This window comes from Oncorhynchus tshawytscha, linkage group LG24 (assembly GCF_018296145.1).
Source record: "Oncorhynchus tshawytscha isolate Ot180627B linkage group LG24, Otsh_v2.0, whole genome shotgun sequence".
In the NCBI taxonomy this organism is placed as follows: Eukaryota; Metazoa; Chordata; class Actinopteri; order Salmoniformes; family Salmonidae; genus Oncorhynchus; species Oncorhynchus tshawytscha.
Window position 1 is genome coordinate 29,175,097 of NC_056452.1, and position 16,993 is coordinate 29,192,089.

The following is a 16,993-nucleotide window of genomic DNA, read 5'->3' on the forward strand; positions in this document are numbered from 1 at the left end:
AGGTTACGTGTGTATGCATTACTTCCTGAATGTATCTACAGTTATAGGATAGGTTACGTGTGTATGCATTACTTCCTGAATGTTTCTACAGTTATAGGATAGGTTACATGTGTATACCACACTTGACATGTTTGACATTAGAGACTCTTCCATTAAAGAAAACCCTTTGAGTTCTATTAGATTGATAGCTCTGAATTCATGTTATGGCAGAGGTTGAAAAGCCATAACACACAATATTTTTTAACAACAGGTTATGGTCAATAATATCAAAGGCTGCATGGAAATCTAACAGTACAGCTCCCACAATATTATTATTATCAATTTCTTTCAACCAATCATCAGTCATTTGTGTCAGTGCAGTACATGTTGAGCACCCTTCTCTATAAGCATGCTGAAAGTGGGGTGGCTATAGAGTCAGCTACCATCCTCAGTAGCTTTTCATCTAAGTTGTCAATGCCAGGAGGTTTGTCATTATTGATCGATAACAATAATTGTTCCACCTCTCCCACACTATCTTTACAAAATTCAAACTTGCAATGCTTTTCTTTCATTATTAGTTTTTTTATGCATGAATACGATGGCTCACTGTTGTCGTGGGCATTTCCTGCCCAAGTTTGCCCACTTTGCCAATGAAATAATCATGAAAATAATTGGCAACAACAAATGGTTTTGTGATGAATAAGCCACCTGATTCGATGAAATATGGAGTTGAATTGGTCTTTCTGCCCATAATTTCATTAAAATACTGAATTTTTTTTCTTCCATCATTATTTATGTTATTGATCTTGGCTTCATAATACAGTTTCTTCTTCTTTTTGTTTAGTTTAGTTACATAGTTTCTCAATCTGCAGTAAGTCAGCCAGTCAGATGTACAGCCAGACTTATTAGCCACTCCTTTTTTCCAATCTCTTTCAACAATAAAAAAAAAGCTTCTAGATTCCTCATCAATCCATGGAGCCTTAATAGATCTAACAGTCAGTTTGACAGGTTTATGTTTATCAATAATTGGAAGAAGCAATTTAATAAATTCCACAAGTGCAGCGTCTGGATGCTCCTCATCACATCAAACCAACAAATCTTTTTTACATCATCCACATGAGTCACAACAAAATCTTTTGTATGATCTCTTATATACTATTTTAGGCCCAGCTTTTGGAACTTTAGCTTTCCTGGATATAGCCACTACAATGTGATCACTGCATCCAATGGGTACGGATACAGCTTCAGAACAAAGTTTTACAGTTTTAGTAAACATGTGATCAATACATGCGGATGATCTTGTTCCTGTAGTGTTTTGTAAACACACTGGTAGGTTAATTAATAACCTGAACCAGATTACAGACACTGGTTACAGTGAGAAGCTTCCTGTTGAGCAGACAGCTTGTTGAAAACCAGTCAATATTCAGGTCCCCAAGAAAGTTGACCTCTCTGTTTACATCACGAACACTATCAAGCATTTCACACATATTATTTAGATACTGACTGTTCACACCTGGTGGCCTGTAGAAACACCCCCAAAGAAAAGGCTTTAGATGAGGCAGGTGAACCTGCAACCTCAACACTTCAATAACACTTGACATAAGATCTTCTCTAAGCATTACAGGGATATGGCTCTGAATATATACAGCAACACCTCCCCCATAAGCCTTACAGGGATATGTCTCTGACTATATACAACAACACCTCCCCTATAAACATTACAGGGATATGGCTCTGACTATATACAACAACACCTCCACTATAAACATTACAGGGATATGGCTCTGAATATATACAACAACACCTCCCCTATAAGCATTACAGGGGATATGGCTCTGAATATATACAACAACACCTCCCCTATAAACATTACAGGGGATATGGCTCTGACTATATACAACAACACCTCCCCTATAAACATTACAGGGGATATGGCTCTGAATATATACAACAACACCTCCCCTATAAACATTACAGGGGATATGACTCTGACTATATACAACAACACCTCCCCTATAAACATTACAGGGGATATGACTCTGAATATATACAACAACACCTCCCCTATAAACATTACAGGGGATATGACTCTGACTATATACAACAACACCTCCCCTATAAACATTACAGGGGATATGGCTCTGAATATATACAGCAACACCTCCCCTATAAGTATTACAGGGATATGGCTCTGACTATATACAACAACACCTCCCCTATAAACATTACAGGGGATATGGCTCTGAATATATACAACAACACCTCCCCTATAAACATTACAGGGATATGGCTCTGACTATATACAACAACACCTCCCCTATAAACATTACAGGGATATGGCTCTGACTATATACAACAACACCTCCACTATAAACATTACAGGGATATGGCTCTGAATATATACAACAACACCTCCCCTATAAGCATTACAGGGGATATGGCTCTGACTATATACAACAACACCTCCCCTATAAGCATTACAGGGGATATGGCTCTGAATATATACAACAACACCTCCCCTATAAGCATTACAGGGGATATGGCTCTGAATATATACAACAACACCTCCCCTATAAGCATTACAGGGGATATGGCTCTGAATAAATACAACAACACCTCCCCTATAAGCATTACAGGGGATATGGCTCTGAATATATACAACAACACCTCCCAAATCAAATCAAATCAAATCAAATTGTATTTGTCACATACACATGGTTAGCAGATGTTAATGCGAGTGTAGCGAAATGCTTGTGCTTCTAGTTCCGACAATGCAGTAATAACGAGCAAGTAATCTAACTAACAATTCCAAAAAAACTACTGTCTTATACACAGTGTAAGGGGATAAAGAATATGTACATAAGGATATATGAATGAGTGATGGTACAGAGCAGCATAGGCAAGATACAGTAGATGATATCGAGTACAGTATATACATATGAGATAAGTATGTAAACCAAGTGGCATAGTTAAAGTGGCTAGTGATACATGTATTACATAAGGATGCAGTCGATGATATAGAGTACAGTATCAACGTATGCATATGAGATGAACAATGTAGGGTAAGTAACATTATATAAGGTAGCATTGTTTAAAGTGGCTAGTGATATATTTACATCATTTGCCATCAATTCCCATGATTAAAGTGGCTGGAGTAGAGTCAGTGTCATTGACAGTGTGTTGGCAGTAGCCACTCAATGTTAGTGGTGGCTGTTTAACAGTCTGATGGCCTTGAGATAGAAGCTGTTTTTCAGTCTCTCGGTCCCAGCTTTGATGCACCTGTACTGACCTCACCTTCTGGATGACAGCGGGGTGAACAGGCAGTGGCTCGGGTGGTTGATGTCCTTGATGATCTTTATGGCCTTCCTGTAGCATCGGGTGGTGTAGGTGTCCTGGAGGGCAGGTAGTTTGCCCCGGTGATGCGTTGTGCAGACCTCACTACCCTCTGGAGAGCCTTACGGTTGAGGGCGGTGCAGTTGCCATACCAGGCGGTGATACAGCCCGCCAGGATGCTCTCGATTGTGCATCTGTAGAAGTTTGTGAGTGCTTTTGGTGACAAGCCGAATTTCTTCAGCCTCCTGAGGTTGAAGAGGCGCTGCTGCGCCTTCCTCACGATGCTGTCTGTGTGAGTGGACCAATTCAGTTTGTCTGTGATGTGTATGCCGAGGAACTTAAAACTTGCTACCCTCTCCACTACTGTTCCATCGATGTGGATGGGGGTGTTCCCTCTGCTGTTTCCTGAAGTCCACAATCATCTCCTTAGTTTTGTTGACGTTGAGTGTGAGGTTATTTTCCTGACACCACACTCCGAGGGCCCTCACCTCCTCCCTGTAGGCCGTCTCGTCGTTGTTGGTAATCAAGCCTACCACTGTTGTGTCGTCCGCAAACTTGATGATTGAGTTGGAGGCGTGCATGGCCACGCAGTCGTGGGTGAACAGGGAGTACAGGAGAGGGCTCAGAACGCACCCTTGTGGGGCCCCAGTGTTGAGGATCAGCGGGGAGGAGATGTTGTTGCCTACCCTCACCACCTGGGGGCGGCCCGTCAGGAAGTCCAGTACCCAGTTGCACAGGGCGGGGTCGAGACCCAGGGTCTCGAGCTTGATGACGAGCTTGGAGGGTACTATGGTGTTGAATGCCGAGCTGTAGTCGATGAACAGCATTCTCACATAGGTATTCCTCTTGTCCAGATGGGTTAGGGCAGTGTGCAGTGTGGTTGAGATTGCATCGTCTGTGGACCTATTTGGGCGGTAAGCAAATTGGAGTGGGTCAAGGGTGTCAGGTAGGGTGGAGGTGATATGGTCCTTGACTAGTCTCTCAAAGCACTTCATGATGACGGATGTGAGTGCTACGGGCGGTAGTCGTTTAGCTCAGTTACCTTAGCTTTCTTGGGAACAGGAACAATGGTGGCCCTCTTGAAGCATGTGGGAACAGCAGACTGGTATAGGGATTGATTGAATATGTCCGTAAACACACCGGCCAGCTGGTCTGCGCATGCTCTGAGGGCGCGGCTGGGGATGCCGTCTGGGCCTGCAGCCTTGCGAGGGTTAACACGTTTAAATGTCTTACTCACTTCGGCTGCAGTGAAGGAGAGACCGCATGTTTCCGTTGCAGGCCGTGTCAGTGGCACTGTATTGTCCTCAAAGCGGGCAAAAAGTTATTTAGTCTGCCTGGGAGCAAGACATCCTGGTCCGTGACTGGGCTGGGTTTCTTCCTGTAGTCCGTGATTGACTGTAGACCCTGCCACATGCCTCTTGTGTCTGAGCCGTTGAATTGAGATTCTACTTTGTCTCTGTACTGGCGCTTAGCTTGTTTGATAGCCTTGCGGAGGGAATAGCTGCACTGTTTGTATTCAGTCATGTTACCAGACACCTTGCCCTGATTAAAAGCAGTGGTTCGTGCCTTCAGTTTCACACGAATGCTGCCATCAATCCACGGTTTCTGGTTAGGGAATGTTTTAATCGTTGCTATGGGAACGACATCTTCAACGCACGTTCTAATGAACTCGCTCACCGTATCAGCGTATTCGTCAATGTTGTTGTCTGACGCAATACGAAACATCTCCCAGTCCACGTGATGGAAGCAGTCTTGGAGTGTGGAGTCAGCTTGGTCGGACCAGCGTTGGACAGACCTCAGCGTGGGAGCTTCTTGTTTTAGTTTCTGTCTGTAGGCAGGGATCAACAAAATGGAGTCGTGGTCAGCTTTTCCGAAAGGGGGCGGGGCAGGGCCTTATATGCGTCGCGGAAGTTAGAGTAACAATGATCCAGGGTCTTTCCACCCCTGGTTGCGCAATCGATATGCTGATAAAATTTAGGGAGTCTTGTTTTCAGATTAGCCTTGTTAAAATCCCCAGCTACAATGAATGCAGCCTCCGGATAAATCGTTTACAGTTTGCAGAGAGTTAAATAAAGTTCGTTCAGAGCCATCGATGTGTCTGCTTGGGGGATATATACGGCTGTGATTATAATCGAAGAGAATTCTCTTGGTAGATAATGCGGTCTACATTTGATTGTGAGGAATTCTAAATCAGGTGAACAGAAGGATTTGAGTTCCTGTATGTTTCTGTCATCACACCATGTCACGTTAGTCATAAGGCATACGCCCCCGCCCCTCTTCTTACCAGAAAGATGTTTGTTTCTGTCGGCGCGATGCGTGGAGAAACCCGCTGACTGCACCGCTTCGGATAGCGTCTCTCCAGTGAGCCATGTTTCCGTGAAGCAGAGAACGTTACAGTCTCTGATGTCCCTCTGGAATGCTACCCTTGCTCGGATTTCATCAACCTTATTGTCAAGAGACTGGACATTGGCAAGAAGAATGCTAGGGAGTGGTGCACGATGTGCCCGTCTCCGGAGTCTGAGCAGAAGACCGCTTCGTTTCCCTCTTTTTCTGAGTCGTTTTTTTTTTGGGTCGCTGCATGTGATCCACTCCGTTACACTGGTTGTAAGACAGAACACAGGATCCGCATCGCGAAAAACATATTCTTGGTCGTACTGATGGTGAGTTGACGCTGATCTTATATTCAGTAGTTCTTCTCGGCTATAAGCATTACAGGGGATATGGCTCTGAATATATACAACAACACCTCCCCTATAAGCATTACAGGGGATATGGCTCTGAATATATACAACAACACCTCCCCTATAAGCATTACAGGGGATATGGCTCTGAATATATACAACAACACCTCCCCTATAAGCATTACAGGGATATGGCTCTGAATATATACAACAACACCTATAGATGTTATATCCTTGTAGTGCTACTGCTGAATCATCAAATTAATTATCTAAGTGAGTCTCAGAAATGGCTAATATATGAATGTTATCTGGTGTTAGCAAGTTATTGATTTCATGAACCTTATTTCTAAGGCTACATATATTAATATGGGCTATTTTCAGCCCTTTCCTGGGTAGCTTATCAGAGATAGAGATAATATGGAAAAGAGCAAATGAAGCCAGAGAAAAAAATATATACATTCAGCTGTCCATTAATCAAATGGTGTGTGTGTGTGGCCAGTCTGTTTGTGCCATCATGCCAATTCATTGGCTTGACAATGACATATGACAACAATTGGCAAAAGCACAAACAGATCTGGGACCAGGCTATAGAAGGAGACATCAGATCTGGGACCAGGCTATAGAAGGAGACATTAGATCTGGGACCAGGCTATAGAAGGAGACAACAGATCTGGGACCAGGCTATAGAAGGAGGCATCAGATCTGGGACCAGGCTATAGAAGGAGGCATCAGATCTGGGAGCAGGCTATAGAAGGAGGCATCAGATCTGGGACCAGGCTATAGAAGGAGGCATCAGATCTGGGACTAGGCTATAGAAGGAGACAACAGATCTGGGACCAGGCTATAGAAAAAGACAATAGATCTGGGACCAGGCTATAGGAGGAGACAACAGATCTGGGACCAGGCTATAGAAAAAGTCAATAGATCTGGGACCAGGCTATAGAAGGAGACAACAGATCTGGGACCAGGCTAGATCCTACGGCCTCAGAATGTAGATGTACTGTAGAAATGGGAACGTTCTAATGGAACTGTGAAGGTGTTCTAATGGAACTGTGAAGGTGTTCTAATGGAACTGTGAAGGTGTTCTAATGGAACTGTGAAGGTGTTCTAATGGAACTGTGAAAGGTGTTCTAATGGAACTGTGAAGGTGTTCTAATGGAACTGTGAAAGGTGTTCTAATGGAACTGTGAAGGTGTTCTAATGGAACTGCGAAGGTGTTCTAATGGAACTGCGAAGGTGTTCTAATGGAACTGTGAAGGTGTTCTAATGGAACTGTGAAAGGTGTTCTAATGGAACTGTGAAGGTGTTCTAATGGAACTGCGAAGGTGTTCTAATGGAACTGCGAAGGTGTTCTAATGGAACTGCGAAGGTGTTCTAATGGAACTGTGAAAGGTGTTCTAATGGAACTGTGAAGGTGTTCTAATGGAACTGTGAAGGTGTTCTAATGGAACTGTGAAGATGTTCTAATGGAACTGTGAAAGGTGTTCTAATGGAACTGTGAAGGTGTTCTAATGGAACTGTGAAGGTGTTCTAATGGAACTGTGAAGGTGTTCTAATGGAACTGTGAAGGTGTTCTAATGGAACTGTGAAAGGTGTTCTAATGGAACTGTGAAGGTGTTCTAATGGAACTGTGAAAGGTAATCAACTCTTTAAACCAACAGCACAATGTGCCTTGTTTGCTCTTAGTCGATCTGAAACAGAGTTTCTGTTGTACTTTGAGCAATATTTGCATTCAAATGTTTAAATAGATCAAATGAGGTATAATTTAAGTTTTCTTCCAGTTTATAACATAGATTGAATATCTGTCATTAACCAGGTTTCCATCCAACCTTTTTAAGTGAGAAGAGTAAACAGACAGGCCTGATGGAAACAGCAAATTAGTCGGTAGACTAAACTATCCAAACGTTGACAAAACAAAAATCGTCTAGACAAGGTTGGATCTTTTTGTGTCGGTAAAATCAATTACGGGAGAGATGATGGAGATGCCTTTATGCACAAGAGTTGATATAATAACCATATTGAAGTATGTCTAGGATATTTTGTTGTGTCAACTTTTTTGAAAATTCACCGATCAATATGCCGTTTCCGTCAGGCCTGTCATGCCATTTTTTTCCGACATTGTTTACTCACCTCTTTCCCACTACACAATAACAAAGAAATGATCCATTCAGACATAGCCCGATAAGCTACTGAATCTTCATCACACTTGTATAAACTGCCTTAGTTTTGCTGAACCCCAGGAAGTGTAGCTGCTGCCTTGGCAGGAACTAATGGGGATCCATAATAAACCCCAGGAAGAGTAGCTGCTGCCTTGGCAGGAACTAATGAGGATCCATAATAAACCCCAGGAAGAGTAGCTGCTGCCTTGGCAGGAACTAATGAGGATCCATAATAAACCCCAGGAAGAGTAGCTGCTGCCTTGGCAGGAACTAATGGGGATCCATAATAAACCCCAGGAAGAGTAGCTGCTGCCTTGGCAGGAACTAATGAGGATCCATAATAAACCCCAGGAAGTGTAGCTGCTGCCTTGGCAGAAACTAATGAGGATCCATAATAAACCCCAGGAAGTGTAGCTGCTGCCTTGGCAGGAACTAATGAGGATCCATAATAAACCCCAGGAAGTGTAGCTGCTGCCTTGGCAGGAACTAATGAGGATCCATAATAAACCCCAGGAAGAGTAGCTGCTGCCTTGGCAGGAACTAATGGGGATCCATAATAAACCCCAGGAAGAGTAGCTGCTGCCCTGCAGGAACTAATGGGGATCCATAATAAACCCCAGGAAGAATAGCTGCTGCCTTGGCAGGAACTAATGGGGATCCATAATAAACCCCAGGAAGAGTAGCTGCTGCCTTGACAGGAACTAATGGGGATCCATAATAAACCCCAGGAAGAGTAGCTGCTGCCTTGGCAGGAACTAATGGGGATCCATAATAAATACAAATATTAAATCAGAACCAGCCCAAAACAAAATGGTTGTTTCTGATAGACAGTGGGGCAAAAAAGTATTGTCAGCCACCAATTGTGCAAGTTCTCCCACTTAAAAAGATGAGGCCTGTAATTTTCATCATAGGTACACTTCAACTATGACAGACAAAATGAGGGGGAAAAAAATCCAGAAAATCACATTGTAGGATTTTTAATGAATTTATTTGCAAATGATGGTGGAAAATACTTTTTTGCCCCACTGTAACTGGCTAGTCAGCTGTGCACGCTAGTAGTGTTTCAATCAGTGACGTCACTGAGACCTTGGAAGTAGTTGTTTTTCTTGCTCGATGCTTCATGGGTAACTATTGGCAACGTGTTCAGAGGATCCATGGTTCGGGTCAAGGAGGGTCACACAGGAAGTAAGATCATCGGTGAGATAAGCTCATGTTCCTCAACGAGAAGAAATGAAAACATCTTTACAATAACATGGATCATGGTCTTCGACTGATTGCTTTGAGAATTGCTTGGAGAATGAATAGAAAAAGTCAATGATCTTAACTTTGATGTGGTGTACCGTTCTAAAATGTCGCAATCTTACTTGTGGCACGTCATTTCTGAATTACAAATCAAAACTTTGTCACGTGCCGAATACAACAAGTCTTACCGTGAAATGCAAGCCCTTAACTCTTCTTGAACTGCACTGTTTAAAGAAAATATTGACCAAATAAACAAACAAAAATGCAAATAGTCCAGTGGCCATTTGATTGTCCAGCAGTCTTATGGTTTGGGGTAGAAGCTGTTAAGGAGCCTTTTGGTCCTACGTAGGCTTACCGCTTGCTGGGCGGTAGCAGAAAAAAAACAGTCTATGACTAGGGTGGCTGGAGTCTCTTACAATTTTTTGGGCCTTCCTCTGACACCGCCTGGCATAGAGGTTCTGGATGGCAGGAAGCTTGGCTCCAGTGATGTACTGGGCCGTACGAAATACCCTCTGTAGCGCCTTATGGTCAGATGTCAAGCAGTTGCCATACCAGGCGATGATGCAACCTGTCAGGAAGCTCTCGATGGTGTAGCTGTAGAACATTTGATGAGCTGAGGACCCATACCAAATATTTTCAGCCTCCTGAGGGGGAATAGGTTTTGTCGTGCCCTCTTCACAATCGTCTTGCTATGTTTGGAAAATGATAGTTCGCTGGTCATGTGGACACAAAGGCACTTGAAACTCTCAACCTGCTCCACTACAGCCCCATCAATGTTAGTGGGGGCCTGTTCAGCCCTCTTTTTCCTGTAGTCCACGATCAGCTCCTTTGTCTTGCTCACATTGAGGTAGAGGTAGTTGTCCTGGCACCACACTGCCAGAACTTTACTTGTGAAAATGTGCTAGAGCAAGAAAAGTATGAAGGCAAAGAAAACACACAAAATGCCAAAACCCATCTGACGTTTATTCCAGATGTCACTGCCAGTCCCTGTTACAAAACATTTTAGGCTTTCCAGAATCATTGTCTTTTAAACTTTTTTTTTTTTTACAGACAAACTGGTTAACTGAGTTGTACGGACAGGCAGCAACTAGTTTATCAGATACGTTCACATTGAATGAGTTAGCTTAGCACTGGCCCAGTAAGTGGGTGGTTGAAAACTTTACCGAAAAGATCAACCACAGAATAAGTCTAACTTTCCCTTTCCCCAATAAAAACAGTGTTTGACATAATATCCCTGAAGAAAGAAAACAAAAACACTTGTCAACATGCCATAGACACAATTGATGTGTTTAAAGACATATTTTGCTAATAATTGCTATTTTGATCAATGAGCTCAGATCTTTTACCAATAAAATTGAGCTGTCTGTGTAAACACAGCCTATGTTCCAGTCTGTATCGTCAACAGTAGATCCACTGTAGATGATTTCACATTGAAAATCACAGTAGCAGGGGGTTCAGAAACCATCACACCTACTCCATACCAGTTCCCTCTATAGTGCACTATTAAGGCTCTGGTCAAAAGGTATGCACTACATAGGGAATAGGGGTCCATAGGACTCTGGTCAAAAGTAGTGCACTATAGAGGGAATAAGGTGCCATTTGGCTGGTCCAAAGCTACTTAAGCTCTCCACAGTCTGTGATGGTGATCCTCTTGGAGGTACGCCCAGAACGGGATCCGAACGACTCCACTTTCCTGATCACATCCAGTCCCTCAGTCACACTGCCAAACACAACATGTTTGCCATCCAACCTGAGAGAGGAGAAGAAAAGTGAAGGGGGGAAAAACATTTATCATCACTGGACTGGGAAAAGAGTCATTACGATATGGGTAAGTACTGTACTCATGAAGCGTCTCAGCGTTTCAGTGCTGATCTAGGATCAGACCCCCCCCCCTCAGTCCATATAATATCTGTTGTTTATGATCTAAAAGGCAGAACTGATCCTAAAATCAGCCCTTCTACTCTGAGACTCTTAATGACTATAAGCTGGGCAATATAGAGGGAAATCCACAGCACGGTAAATTGGCTGATTTAACACAATGATATATAAAACGATACATCAACGTGCACCTCAGTTACTTTGCTATGAATTTCTACTACTTTGAACATTGTAGTTATCAATTGTCCAAATTAGCATACATACATTTCTTTAGTATAAGGATAATTATTGTACATAATGATATCAGTAAAATGTTTTCAGTTTATCGTCCCAGCTCTACTATGGGCCATGGTTTGCCCTAGTAAGGTCTGTCTGTCTGTGTCTGTACGTACCACTCTGTGTCTGTACGTACCACTCTGTCTGTCTGTCTGTACGTACCACTCTGTCTTGTCGGTGCAGATGAAGAACTGAGAGCCGTTGGTGTTGGGCCCAGCGTTGGCCATTGACAAAATGCCTAAATGGACAAAGAAACAGCAGCACATTACAAGTGACGCCTGTTAGCTGAGATACTGCACAGCTGAAGTCAAGCCAAGTCGCATTTGGGTAAGGAGAGTTACTATGACAATATTAAGATAATCTAAAACAGGGCTGTTGAATTCCGGTACTGGTTTATGCTTCTACCTGGTAGTTAATACCACACCCCTGGTGTCCCAGGTCTGAGTCAGTCCCTGATTAGAAGGAGAGAATGAAAACCAGAAATGGCCCACTAGGATCAGGATTGAACAGCCCTGAACTAAAACATCAATAACAGGCACTGCTTAATTACCTATCATCAAAAAAAACCCCACAAAGAAAAGCAACATTTGGTCAATTGATTCCTTATAGCTGTGTTAACCCAGAATAATTCATCATCCTGCTAGACCACATTGGGTTCATTATGCTGTTAAGCTCTCATTGAAATATGGGCAGTGCAATGCTGCCACCTAAGTGTTGAGAGGGGACATAACTTCAAACATTTTTTACACACACTATTTACCAAGAAGGGGAATTAATAATTACCAGGTCCTGTGTGCTTCAGCTTGAAGTTCTCATCTTCGAATTTGGTTCCGTAGATCGATTTTCCTCCGGTTCCGTTGTGATTAGTAAAGTCTCCTCCCTATAGGAGATGAATAAGAGACACATTTAGAGGGGTCGAGGACAGGCCTGTGAAAGACACAGAGACAGACGTCATGCTTTACCCCACGAAATGACATAACCCTTAACAGTCATTAGGCCAACCTACCTGGCACATGAACTGAGGAATGACTCTGTGGAAGACGGACCCTTTGTAGCCAAAACCGTTTGCTCCTGTGCACAGGACCCTGAAGTTCTCTGAGGGACAAAAACAAAGGTTTTGTTTACCCATCACAACAGGACCTAGTCTATGGATAAAGTATGATGTCACATTATTGAATATTGAATCGTTTCCTCCCCCCCACCCCTATACCTGCTGTTTTTGGTACCACATCAGCATTCAGCTGCAAAATAAAAATAGCATTGGTTATAATATAGTCTAGTCCGTTGTGATATAGTCCGTTGCATGCAGCGTTAATAAAATATACCTATAGTAAGGTTGCAGAGCTGGCATGTTAATTCATTGTGTTTTAACTCCGACTGAGTGTTCTTCACGTTGGTGACAAGTTGCAGCATGTTGTCATTCTTTAACCTACGCCGTGTCCTAGTGCACCTCATGATACCAATGGACAGGCTACCCGTTATCTCATAAAGCCGAGCCCTAAACAATCAGAAATAACATTTGTATAGCTACGCAACTCGCGGATCAAGTTCCTGGTCAAGATAACTGAACTCACCTCGAAGGTTACTCTCCCGAGGGACTGGTTGTCTGCAGCAATGTCAAAGTAGACAACTGGGTTAGTGGCTGCCGGGCCAGCAGAATACATCCGGGCGGCGGTGAACGCCAACGAACATCCTGAAATGAGCTTTATCCGACTCGATAAAGCGTTAAGTAACATTTCAACGCAACGTGTTAACACAAAATGCACTTGAGATGGAGTGAACTATCACGCAAGGCGCTGACACACACAGCCGACGTCAGAGAGGAAGTTCAGAAGAATATCAAGGACAGTGTGCTGTTTAAAGGAATCAGCGTTGCGTTGTGCTGCGCATTAATGCTATCAAGGAATCAGCATTTCGCTCTGCTGCGCATTTGTGTTCTCTGGCAATCAGGGTTGTGCTGCAAGTATAGATAGGTTCCTGCGTACCTGGAGTGTGTCTGAAAGTGGACGTTGCAAAACAAGTGGGTGGATCAACAGCGACGGGGAGTAACATCAGAGCTCCATTATTGGTTAGACCGGGCATAGCTAAGTGCATTGCGGGTCAGCTTAATGTTTACATAGCATGTTAAAGAGAACTAACGTAGCAGGTTAGGTGAATGAGGTTAAGGTTAGGAAAAGGATTAGGTTTTGCTAAAATGCCAACTGTCAACACTTGACTCGTCATGCTGCCCAAGCAGCCTCGCAAAACGGTCTTGAGTGGAAAAAAGTAAAGGGGAGTCCACGTACATCTGTATATACAGTATAGTGTATATACAGGGTCAATGCCAATACCATATTTACAATGTGCAGGGACACTGGAGGGCTAGATATGACTAGCCATCAGGATATATGATAAACGGAGTAGCAGCAGCGTATATGATGATTGAATGCGAGTGTGTGCGTTTGTGTAGAGTCAGTATTAATGTCTGTGTACGTTACGCGTTTGTGAGCCAATGAAGAGGCGCAGTGGTCTAAGACACTGCATCTCAGTGCTAGAGGCATCACTACAGACCCTGGTTTGACTCTAGGCTGTATAACATGATTGGGAGTCCCACATGGCTGCACACAATTGGCCCAGCGTCGTCCGGGTTTGACCGTTGTAGGCCGTCATTGTAAATAAAAATTTGTTCTTAATTGACCTGCCTAGTTAAATAAAGGATGAATAAAAAAAAGTGTGTTTTGGAATGTCAGTGCTTAAATACAAGATCAATGCAGATAATCCGTAAAGCCATTTTCTTTATCTATGTAGAAGTCAATGATCCCAAACACACCGCCCGGGCAACGAAGGAGTGGCTTCGTAAGAAGCATTTCAAGGTCCTGGAGTTGCCTAGCCAGTCTCCAGATCTCAACCCCATAGAAAATCTTTGGAGGGAGTTGAAAGTCCGTGTTGCCCAGCAACAGCCCCAAAACATCACTGCTCTAGAGGAGATCTGCATGGAGGAATGGGCCAAAATACCAGCAACAGTGTGTGAAAACCTTGTGAAGACTTACAGAAAACATTTGACCTCTGTCATTGCCAACAAAGGGTATATAAGAAAGTATTGAGCTAAACTTTTGTTATTGACCAAATACTTATTTTCCACCATAATTTGCAAATAAATTCATTAAAAATTCTACAATGTGATTTTCTGGATTTCTTTTTCTCATTTTGTCTGTCATAGTTGAAGTGTACCTATGATGGAAATTACAGGCCTCTCTCATCTTTTTAAGTGGGAGAACTTGCACAATTGGTGGCTGACTAAGTACTTTTTTGCCCCACTGTATCTATGTATTTAAATCAAATAGACATCCAGGTAACTGCCAAAGTAAAGGAAACACGTGGAGTAAATGAGGGAAACAAAGTATATTGAAAGCAGGTGCTTCCACACAGGAGTGGTTCCTGAGGTAATGCTTAAGGTTCCTGAGGTAATGCTTAAGGTTCCTGAGGTAATGCTTAAGGTTCCTGAGGTAATGCTTAAGGTTCCTGAGGTAATGCTTAGTGTGACATATAGAAATGCCGGGCAGGCCATTATTTTGGCTAGCATGGCAATGCTAACATAATACTTTATGTTGTCGTTTTGGCAGTTACATGTACCTACTCACGTCCGGGGTCCTCCTGACGACTCAGGTATATGGTATAGGGTGGGCCCCTCGGGCCTCAACTTGGTTTATAATCCAGAAAAATAATTGACGACAAGAAAAACAATGGTATACAGATATCATCTGAATACATATTTATTAGATAAATATTAGCTTGTCACATCATCTAACTACATACAATAATTCTGCAAGACTAAAAATCACAATTAGTTCCTTTTATTTTTCTGACCAGTTTTTAGAATATGAAATGATTGTACATACAATGTACAAACATAGAGACAAAATGGCCACCTTTTCACCTTAGCTTGTACTATTTAGATTTCATTAAAAAAAATGCCCAAACTATGGATTTGGTTACAATCTGTTTGGGTTTGGACCCCCAATTCCCCCTGGTATTTTCCTCAATATTTTCTTCTTCTTTTCTTTACAGTTGTAGCACCTCAGATACTCAGGTGATAGACTAGTACACGGAAGCTAATTATTAACATGTAGGTCAAACATACAGTGCCTTGCGAAAGTATTCGGCCCCCTTGAACTTTGCGACCTTTTGCCACATTTCAGGCTTCAAACATAAAGATATAAAACTGTATTTTTTTGTGAAGAATCAACAACAAGTGGAACGACATTTATTGGATATTTCAAACTTTTTTAACAAATCAAAAACTGAAAAATTGGGCGTGCAAAATTGTTCAGCCCCCTTAAGTTAATACTTTGTAGCGCCACCTTTTGCTGCGATTACAGCTGTAAGTCGCTTGGGGTATGTCTCTATCAGTTTTGCACATCGAGAGACTGAAATTTTTTCCCATTCCTCCTTGCAAAACTGCTCGAGCTCAGTGAGGTTGAATGGAGAGCATTTGTGAACAGCAGTTTTCAGTTCTTTCCACAGATTCTCGATTGGATTCAGGTCTGGACTTTGACTTGGCCATTCTAACACCTGGATATGTTTATTTTTGAACCATTCCATTGTAGATTTTGCTTTATGTTTTGGATCATTGTCTTGTTGGAAGACAAATCTCTGTCCCAGTCTCAGGTCTTTTGCAGACTCCATCAGGTTTTCACGCCCAATTTTTCAGTTTTTGATTTGTTAAAAAAGTTTGAAATATCCAATAAATGTCGTTCCACTTCATGATTGTGTCCCACTTGTTGTTGATTCTTCACAAAAAAATACAGTTTTATATCTTTATGTTTGAAGCCTGAAATGTGGCAAAAGGTCGCAAAGTTCAAGGGAGCCGAATACTTTCGCAAGGCACTGTAGCTGTCCCAGTCCCCCTTAAGTAACAAAAGAGGTCAAATTACAGAGAAGGGTCACAAAAAAAAAATGTCAAGAAAATATTTTTCATACAGACCAGCATAACTAACACGTTTTTCATTTTCTGTAAGTCAGGCCTTCTACCAATTGAAGAGGTTGCAAGCTTCTTCATATTCTGAATTTTTAAAAACGATACACATTCGCAGGGAAAATGAACACATTTTTTTGTTCACAAAGTGTCTCTATTCATTTACATTGTGTACAGGTTTATCTTAGGGCCAACAGATATCCACTTTAGCAGTCTCCCATGCAGATCCTTCCCTAAAGCCTAAACGGGTGGTGCCCCGCCTCTCAGTTTTTGTTTTTGTTTTTCCTTTTTGAAACCGTATTTTCCACAGAAACTTTCGGATGATTGTTACAGATTTAGGTTGGCCTCTACACAAACCTGTTCATATGTAAACATGGCAAAATGTGAAATGATAGCTATGCATCTCCTAGCTCTGGAAACACACCCCGGGAACAGAGCTAGGTATCGCCATGGGAACGATCGCCGTGGGAACGATCAAGTTTAGGTTTCAA

General features: G+C 42.5%; 1 protein-coding gene across 1 annotated transcript; it reads right to left on the bottom strand.

Moving 5' to 3' along the window:
- Positions 1-10,336: 10,336 nt before the first annotated feature.
- Positions 10,337-13,400, bottom strand: ppifb (peptidylprolyl isomerase Fb). Its single transcript, XM_024386330.2, has 6 exons — positions 13,123-13,400; positions 12,759-12,789; positions 12,555-12,643; positions 12,332-12,428; positions 11,711-11,786; positions 10,337-11,144 (listed from the first exon to the last, which is right to left on the bottom strand). The coding sequence occupies exons 1-6, from the start codon at positions 13,282-13,284 to the stop codon at positions 11,009-11,011; spliced, it is 591 nt and encodes a 196-aa protein (XP_024242098.1). The 5' UTR covers positions 13,285-13,400; the 3' UTR covers positions 10,337-11,008.
- Between the last annotated feature and the right edge of the window lie 3,593 nt (positions 13,401-16,993).

What these genes read in the sequence shown, in the direction of transcription:
- ppifb (XM_024386330.2), bottom strand. Translation starts at nt 13,284, where the DNA reads ATGTTACTTAACGCTTTATCGAGTCGGATAAAGCTCATTTCAGGATGT. An exon ending in TGTGGTACCAAAAACAGCAG is followed by an intron (nt 12,644 to 12,758) that starts GTATAGGGGTGG and finishes TTTGTCCCTCAG; the next exon opens with AGAACTTCAGGGTCCTGTGC. An exon ending in TGCACCGACAAGACAGAGTG is followed by an intron (nt 11,145 to 11,710) that starts GTACGTACAGAC and finishes CTCCTCTCTCAG; the next exon opens with GTTGGATGGCAAACATGTTG.